The sequence below is a fragment of the Mastomys coucha genome, unplaced genomic scaffold (assembly GCF_008632895.1).
Source record: "Mastomys coucha isolate ucsf_1 unplaced genomic scaffold, UCSF_Mcou_1 pScaffold5, whole genome shotgun sequence".
Taxonomy (NCBI): domain Eukaryota; kingdom Metazoa; phylum Chordata; class Mammalia; order Rodentia; family Muridae; genus Mastomys; species Mastomys coucha.
The window spans coordinates 80,851,504-80,860,926 of NW_022196911.1; the positions used below are offsets into that span (position 1 = coordinate 80,851,504).

The 9,423-nt window shown below is 39.2% G+C and overlaps 1 protein-coding gene across 3 annotated transcripts in view; it reads right to left on the reverse strand.

Moving 5' to 3' along the window:
- Nucleotides 1-9,423, reverse strand: part of Usp32 (ubiquitin specific peptidase 32) — a 173,631-nt gene that overhangs the window by 76,065 nt on the left and 88,143 nt on the right. For all 3 annotated transcript variants that reach the window (XM_031354297.1, XM_031354296.1, XM_031354295.1), the window contains exons 4-5: nt 7,702-7,820; nt 3,765-3,924 (exon numbers count right to left, since the gene is read on the reverse strand). In XM_031354297.1, the coding sequence (XP_031210157.1) occupies nt 3,765-3,924; nt 7,702-7,820 (279 nt within the window). The remainder of the gene's footprint in view (nt 1-3,764; nt 3,925-7,701; nt 7,821-9,423) is intronic.

Sequence of the window (9,423 nt, forward strand, 5' to 3'; positions counted from 1 at the left end):
ATCAGAGGAACCTCTCACAGCAGTGGACAGCAGTTAATTCAGAAACCTGTAACTGGCCAACATGCTGAGAAAAGGGGGATGGTGGACTGTTTGGCCCTAACTGGGACAGCTATTAGTGAATACCATGGAGGAGAGAATAGAAAGGCTATAAAAGCCAAGACTAATGAGAAATGTATCCAAAAGATAACTCTGGATATAACATAGCTATAGCTCTCATGAGCTCACTGCAGCTGTGGTTCTCTGCATTAGACCTGCACGAGACTGAGCCTTTTAACACTGCATTCAGATGGGTAAGGGTCCCATGAAACCCTAGAAAGTGTATTAGCAGCTAGACATTCTTGAGTGCAATGGTCATTTCTTCAGTGGTGCAGCCATAAATAAGTTACCCTTGTTTCACCTTCCACTTATTCTCAATGGTTGGGCAAAAAGACATAAAAGTAGGCAGGAGAGGGGCTAGAGAGATGACTCAGAGGATAAGAGTGCTGGCTGCTCTTCCAGAGATCCAGAGTTCAATTCCCAGCAAGCACAGAGCGGCTCATAACCACTATATGGGATCTGATGCCTTCTTCTGGCCCGCAGATACACATACACGTAGGCAGAATATTGTATACATAATAAATAATAAATAAATCTTTTTAAAAAGTTGGTGGGAGAACTGTTAAGAAGGGTTCAAATGGGAGAAGGAGGGTGTGAGTCACAGGACTTGGGAAGGAGTGGCAAAATGATTAAAATTATTTAAATATATGAAACTATCAGGTCATTTTTAAAAATTTTTTGTGTGTTTAGGTGTGTGGCATATGCATGTGTGTGTACCTGTGCATGTAGGTGCCTATGTCTACGTATGGCTATGTGGAGGCCAGAGGTTGAGGTCAAGAGTCTTCCTCTATTGCTCTCCATCTTATTTTGTGAGACAAGCCTTCTGGCTACCCTGGGTAGTGAGTGAGTCCCTGGGAATCCACTTGTCTCTACCTTCTCCTACTAATACTACAGTCACAGATCTGTGAGTTCAGTGGGCACCAGGGATCCAAACTCAGATCTCCACATGTGTACACAAAGTACTTTACCAAATGAGTAATCTCCTTAGCCTCCTCTATCTTATCTCATCAGCCTCCTTATCTTATATCTTATGATATGGCCTCAATGAACATGGAACTTATTAATTTAGCAAGGTTAACTGGACAGTGAACTCTAGGGATCTTCCTGTCTCTGCCTCCCCAGTAATAGGATTATAGACATGCACACTATCATGGGTGGTAGGTATCTGAATTCATGTTTATGCAGCAAGAACTTTACCAACTGAGCCCCTAGGTTTTTATCTTTAATTTTATTATTGTTATTATTTGTAGGTATACATGGGGGTAGAAGGTGTGTATGCTGAAGCCACAGGACAACTTTATGAAGCCAGTTCTCTCCTTCCATTTTTATGAGAATTTCAGGAATCAAGCTGGGTCATCTAACTTGTGAGGAGGTAGTTTAAGAAAATAGCAAATACACTTCACATTATAACCTCTTGGGGGAGACAACACTGTAAAAGTCATTGGAAAGAAAACTAGTATTTAAAACACAAAACTTCCACTTAAGAATATTGCTTCCTGCCGGGCGGTGGTGGCGCACGCCTTTAATCCCAGCACTTGGGAGGCAGAGGCAGGCGGATTTCTGAGTTCGAGGCCAGCCTGGTCTACAGAGTGAGTTCCAGGACAGCCAGGGCTACACAGAGAAACCCTGTCTCGAAAACACCGGGGGTGGTGGGGGGAGAAGGGGGTGTGGAAAAAAAAAAAGAGTTTTGCAAGCAGATGGATAGAACTAGAAAATATCATCCTAAGTAAGGTAACTCAGACTCAAAAGGACATGCATGGTATGTACTCACTAATAAGAGGATATTAGCCAAAAAAGTACAGAATACCTAGGATAAAATCCACAGAACTCAAGAAGGTTAAGAAGCAGAAGGCCCCAAATGAGGATGCTTCAATCCTCCTTTGGAGGGAGAAGAAAGCAATCTCAGGAGGCAGAGGGAGGGATGGACCTGGATGGGAAAGGGGAGGAGAAAATGGGAACATGATTACGTATGGGGGTTGGGGGGACAGGAGAGAAGCCCTAAGAGGCAGCAGAAAGAATAGAAATATGCAACTTTGGGGGTTGGGGGAGGGAACCCTCCAGAAAGTACCAGAGACCCGAGAGGTGAGAGAATCTCAGGACTCAAAGGGAGGGGCCTTAGATAAAATGCCCAACAGTGAAGAGGGAACTTGGTAGAGGCTACCTCCAGTGGCAAGACAGGGCATCAAGTGGAGGGATGGGGTTGCCATCCCATAGTCAAAAACTCTGATTCAGAATTGTTCCTGTATAAGAAGAACTGCAGGGACAACAATGGAGAAGAGACTGAGGGAAAGGAGGTTAGGATCCATCTCGAGGGGAGGCTCCAAGGTCTGGCACTGTTACTGATGCTATGGTGTGCTTACAGACAGGAGCCTAGCATGGTTGCCCTCCGAGAGGCCCAACATGCAGCTGAATGAGACAGATGCAGATACTTATACCAAACCATTGGACTGAAGTTGGGGACCCCTGTGGCTGAATTAGGGAAAGGCTGGAAAAAGCTGAGGAGGAGGGCAACCCCACAGGAAGACCAGCAGTCTCAACTAACCCAGCGATCTCTCAAACAGAGCCACCAACCAGGCAGCATAAATGGGCTGGTCCAAGGCCCCTGACATATATACAGCAGAGGATTGCCTGGTCTGGCCCCAGTGGGAGAAGATGCACCTAACCCTCGAGAGACTTGAGGCCCCAGGGAGTGGGGAGACCTGGCTAGGGGGGTAGGGGAGTATCCTCTTGGAGACAAGGAGAGGAGGAATAGGATGAGGAACTGTGGGAGGGCAGACCTGGGTAACAACTAGACTAATAAAAAAAATAAAAGTAATAATACAAACAATAATAATAAACCCCGGGAAGGGGACAGAGAAAGATATCTCAGTGGTTAAGAGTGTTTACTATTCTTACAGAAACCCCAGGTTTAGTGCCAAGCACCCACATGCTGGCTTGTAAACATCTCTAACTCTAGTTCCAGGGAATCCAACGCCTCTTCTGACCTTTGCAGACTTCTGTACAGATGTGGTGCACATATATACACTCATCCATACACACAAAATAAAATTAAAAATTAAAAAACTCAAAGAAGAAATAACCTTCTGAAAGGAGAGACACCTAAGTTGGTGAAATGCTTGCTGTGCAGTCATGAGGACCAGAGTTCAAAATACTGAAACCATATTTTTAAAAAAGCCAGGCAGCCGGGCTATGGCGGTACACACTTTTAATCTTAGCACCTGGGAGTGAGAGGCAGGCCAAGCTGGTCTACAGAACAAGTTCCAGGACAACCAGGGCTACACAGAGAAACCCTGTCTTGGAAAACCAAAAACACAAAACAAAACAACAAAAAACCAGAAGCAGACAAGGAATGCTTAGGATTACTGAAGGCAGGAAAAAGGATAAGTTCTTCCTCTACCAGGTGTCCTTTCAACCAGTGGAACTCATAGATACTATATTTCTCTCTTGTTTCATTTTGTAAATTGTGGTAATCTGCAGCAAACAGCTCAGGAAACTAATACAGCTTTATTAAGGACAATTAGTAAGGGCTATACTTTCCATGCTCCAGCATCTCATTGATTATTTATCGGAAGAAAAAAGCAGTGGCAAAAACCCTTTCATCTTTATAAGCTTATCCTGTTATCAGGCAAATTATTAAAGGTGAATGGAAACAATATGTCATTACTTACAATGTGTGACTCCAGCCAGAGTCTGGTAGAATGTAGGAGTGTCACTGTCATCAGTGAGGGTCACATATACACCCCCAGACAACAGCCAGCGAGAGAAGGTAAAAGCATCTTTGTTTAGAAGAAGCCAATTTCTGAATTTTTCATAGTTTACCTTTTCACCCTAAAATTGAAACAAGAAAACATTTTTAGTACAATTTTAGGGTAAAGTACTTAGAGCCTGAACAACTTTAAATGTATTAGTGGTTGACATTTTCCCATCTACTACCTAAAACTAAGGGCTACTAAAATAATACCACAAAACACATATACTTGGAACACAAGCTGTTATTTGAAAAAACAAAACAGCTGCACTTCAGTTGAAGTCTATGAATAAAATCTATGTGCTAACTATAAATTATTATCAATTTGTTAAAGCAGTCAATTGCCAAATATAAATTACATTTTATTTGTTACAATATATCTGAAATCTGAAGGCTATATTTATACATTTCAATTTTTAGTAAACCTAGTGCTTGGGGAATGACTCAATAATTATGAACACAGGCTGCTCTTGCAGAGGACCTGGGGAGAGTTCCAAGCACCTACACAGTGGCTTACAATATTCTTAATTCCAATTTCTGAGGAGCCAAAACCTTCTTTTAGCTTTTCAGAAACCAGGCACACATGTGGAGCATAAACATGCGCATAGGCAAAGAGGTATACATATAAAATAAAAATAAATAATAAAAAATTTTTTTCTCTTATTCTTGAAGAAAATTTAATTAGTCCAAATTTTTACTTATCCCTTATCTTCAGTACTCTGTAATCTAAATTAGTATATTTTAACTAATGTTGCCTAAATTAAAACACTTAAATTTCATTTGCAAATTAAAAAGTTATCCAGAAGTCTTGTCTAGAGTAGGTAATAAAGATCCCATATATCAATTAGAGTTCAAAAACAAACAAGTTAGACAGGCTTAGTGGCAGAGGCCTTTAATGCCAGTACAGAGGCAGGCAGATCTCTGTGAGTTCTATGCCACCTGGTCTACACAGCAAGGACAGGTCCTTGAACAGCCAGAGGTACACAAGACTCAGGATCAACAATCCCCACTAGAGAAACAAATTCATATGATCATCGTTACCTCCCTATCTCACCTCTAACTTCCTCTAAATCTCCTCCACACATACTCTTCTCAACTTCCTATCTTTTACAATATTTGTTTTACTAAATCTTTAGAGAAGAAAACTATCTAGGCTGAAAAGAAGTGTGCTGACACTGCTCTCTAATCAAGCCTTCTGCTTGGACAATAGCTCCTAAGTTTAATAAAGACTAGATATTTCTCTGAGAAAAAGAAAAAAAAACTTATTGGAAATGTAACAAAGACTGACTTTCAAGGACCTAACAAGTCCAACCCTAACAGAAATGTTAAAAGACATAAAACAATGTCTACATTGTTCAGTAGGATCCTACTAAGTACAATCATATGCTTAGCCTACTAGTTTGAGAACACTTAGCATCAATGCAATACAAACTATGGAGACAATACTGACAGCCTTGTCTCATATTTGAGACAGGAACACAAGAGGACACTGCAAGCAAGTTGTAGATTAAGGATTCTTTCATATTCTTTCTCTATCCACATTTGTTTAGAAGTAAAGAAGTATCGACAGGGTTGTACACATTTACACAATTAACTCTTAAGATACTGGACTAAGGCTGGAGAGATGGCTCAGCCCAGAAGAGGACTGCTCTTCCGAAGGTCCTGAGTCCAAATCCCAGCAACCACACGGTGGCTCACAACCACTCGTAATGAAATACAACACCTTCTTCTGGTTCGTCTGAAGGCAGCTACAGTGTACTTATTTTTAATAATAAATAAATCTTTGGGCCGGAACAAGCAGGGACTGAGTCAGCGGGGTTGACCCGAGCTAGCAGAGGTCCTAAAGTCAATTCCCAACAACCATATGAAGGATCACAACCATCTGTACAGCTACAGTGTATACTCATATACATAAAATAAATAAATCTTTTAAAAAAAGATACTGGACTAAATCTAAATAGTACTGACATAATTTATTCTAATAAGCTAGTTATGATTTTATTAATTCGATACTTGGCTTTCCTCCTTTTTCCCTGACATACACCTTAAAATTCTTGACCTCTATAAAATGTCTGTGTGTTACTAGGCTGATGCTCACAGCCACTGGGTAGCTTCACTAATATTGATTACAGTATTAGTAAATAATAGTAACAGTATATTTTAAGCCCCTCTGCCAAACACTGGAGGAAAAAGGAGGCTGAAGGCTACATTCATCACCAATGGTCATGTAATCAATCATGGCTATATAATGAAACATTTGAAACATTGATAACACGGGGGTGTGTAGCTGGCCTTTGGCTACCTTGTGGGTTCTTTTGCCCACCCTTTATTTTATCCCCCTTTCCCTTCCCCCATTTTATAACCCCCAACCCATCACTAGATAGGAGAGAGAGGAGAGAGAGGAAAGGAAAGAGATCCCTGAATAAAGTCAGGGATCGGAAAGAGGGCAACGCTATCATTAGACTACTTTCTGATGATTAAGGGTGTTGAGTTCCTTGGGGCAAGTCTGACCTTTGCGGTCAGGATATCTTGATTTCTTTTTCTTGTTTCTTTTTTATGATGACTATTAACAAACAGCAGCCAACAATAACCAACAACCTACCACACCTCTGAAAAGTCCCCAGAATTCCAAACATCAGACAATCACAGAAACTATCTGCACGGGGCAAACCACACCTCTACTAGAGCATGAAACAAACCATAGTCAGCTGCTGTGGACAGTTTAAAGCAGCCCCACATCACCACACTTGAGATAAAATGAAAACACATTCCCATAACATTTTTGTATTTTTCAAAGAAATCAAAACTCCAATATTGTCACTATAGGGGTCCTTTAGAGATGACTCAGCACCTACCTCTCATTCTATTTAATTTCCTTTTAGCACTAATCACTACCTAATACATATGTTATTACCAATAATTTTAAGGAACAGGTAGCCAAACACTTCTAGTTCCCATCAGTAAATCAGGAATGTCTAAACAAGCCTTATTTAAATGTGAAACATTATTTTTCTCTGAAAAAAAAAAAAGAACAGAATATTAATGCACTTGCTATCTTTGTGAAAAATTAATTACTTTGATTAGCAAAGACTTTTTTCCTGACCATTAACTTTTTGTTACCAGAAAGAAATAATGTATAGCCCAATTTATGCTAAAATATGATTTACAACAAAATTGAATAAGTATAACAGAACCAGAAATATAGGAAGTCTATTTTTTAGCCCCTAACACATGGAAACACCAGACAGATCTAATGTGGTGTCACACCTAGAGTCTCTGCAGGAGCCTGAGTGTGCAATGGTGTCAGTGTACCTGTGTCGGAGAGTGTAGCATTATAAGTAGAAACAATTAATAGCCTTTATAGTTGAATTGAGGATGTTCTCTCGTTTTTTTTCTGAGTTTTATTATTATTAAATTATGTACGTGTATGAGTATGTGTATATGAAGGCTGGGAATCAAATTAGCGTCCTCTGAAGAGTAACATGAACTTGAACTCTTAGCCACTGAGGCATCTCTTTGGTTGCAGAATCAAGAACTTTCTAATTCATAAACATAGGAGTAATAGGAAACATGAACTCTTGAATTTTACTTTATCTGACAGACTTTCCTAATTATCTTAAAAACTGAGTCCTCTCCATCAATACCTAGTTCCCTTATTCTAGTTTATTGTCCTATAGGGCTATTAGATAATACAAGTATTCTTTATTGAATACATCATATAAAGCCTTGAAACATTAGACATTAAATAAAAAAATACCAATAACACTCTGTATACAAGCATCCATATAGCCACATTTATCACAACGTGTTCATACTTCATCAACACAAAGAAACAAAATATAAATCTTTAAATGTACCTCCGAGAAACACTTCCTGAGTGTATCTGGGACTTTACCATCCACCACATGGAGCATTCTTTCCATTTCTTCCCGTACAACATAGCTCCCGGATTCACTTGAAAAAAGACTAAAAATATCTGAGAAAGAGAAAAACAAATCAATCTTCACATCAAGTACAGTTGAGTCAAAGAGAAGAGAAAGGCACAACTCATTACACTTCCTAAGTACACTTCGTTATTGTTGTCATTTTCACTGGCCTCTTCTTCCTCCTGAGATGGTCTTGCTCTGCAGTCTTGGCTGGGCTAGAACTATGTAACCCAAGCTGGTCTTAAAATTCACAATACTCGTGCCTCAGTCTACTGAGAGCTGTAATTACAAGTGTATGTACCATGCCTGTCTGTTTAATTTATCTTCAAAATAATTGTGTGGTATTTTTCATACATGAAGTTAATACCAAGTATTAACAAAGAACAGGAGAAATGGGATCTAGGTATATCTCTCCCTTCCTCCCATTCCCTCCTCTCCCCTTTTTAGTTTTTTCAAGACAAGATTTCTCCAAGTAGCCACTGTCCTGGAACTTGACTCTATAGACCAGGCTGGCTTCTGGGCTTGATCTCAAGAGATCCCCCCACCTCTGCCTCCAGAGTGCTGGGATAAAAGGCGTGTACCACCAGCCCCTGGCCAGGATCTCTTACAAAATGTGATGAGTAACAAATAAGTATAGCCAGTTTAGATTTGTCAAAATCTAGAAAAAGATGTGTGTCAGAAACTCTACTTCTAAACAATCCCATTTTAAAATTCAGAGATGTTAATACTTGTGCACAAAATGCAAGATGTTTACTTAACTACTATTTGTAAGAACAAAAATTAGAAAGAAGATAAGTATTTATTAAGATAAAAAAACAGAGATTTCTGGGAGTTCAAGTCCAGCCTGGTCTACAGAGTGAGTTCAAGGACAGCCAGGGCTATACAGAGAAACCTTGTCTCGAAAAACCAAAACCAAACCAATACAAACAAACAAACTAAGATGTATGAGTACATATAATGAAATACCACACAACAGTTAAAGGATGTTCTTAAAGATGAGTAAGTATAAAGAAATATGATATTCAGGGAAAAAAAGCAAACTTCAAAATAACTATAAGCTATTTTTTTTCTCCCACTCACCCCTATTTTAAAAGTTGAAAACCTGTCGAACTATTAAAAATACACTTACAGAAATAAAAATATGAATATATAAAAATGTGTAATAGATAGAAGAGGTCATTAAATTTCTGAGAGTACTAATCTCTGAGAAGGGCAGAAATTCAGGGATTTTATAGAATTAAGGATAATTCACATTTTCCTTTTTGTTTTCTTTTTAAAGATAGGGTGTCATACAGCCTCCAACTTGATATGTAGCTGAGCACAACCCTTAAGTACTACTACTCCTCTTGCCACTATCTCCCAAGGGTTGTGCTACCAAACAGCAAACTGTTCCTTTTTGAAACATCAAGATGTAAGATGCAGATGACAGAATTTTATGAAATAATAAGCTAGGTGAAAATACACATCTTATGTATTACTGAAATATTATTAGGGCTTGAACATTGTCCCAAAGAGAGGTGAACTGAAGCTGTAGTCTCATGTTGGATCATGGGGGTTTGGCTCTAAGACCCTTCAAGCATTCCAAAATGTGCCTAAATACATAAAATGGTATAGTACTTACATACAATGTGCCTAAATACATAAAATGGTATA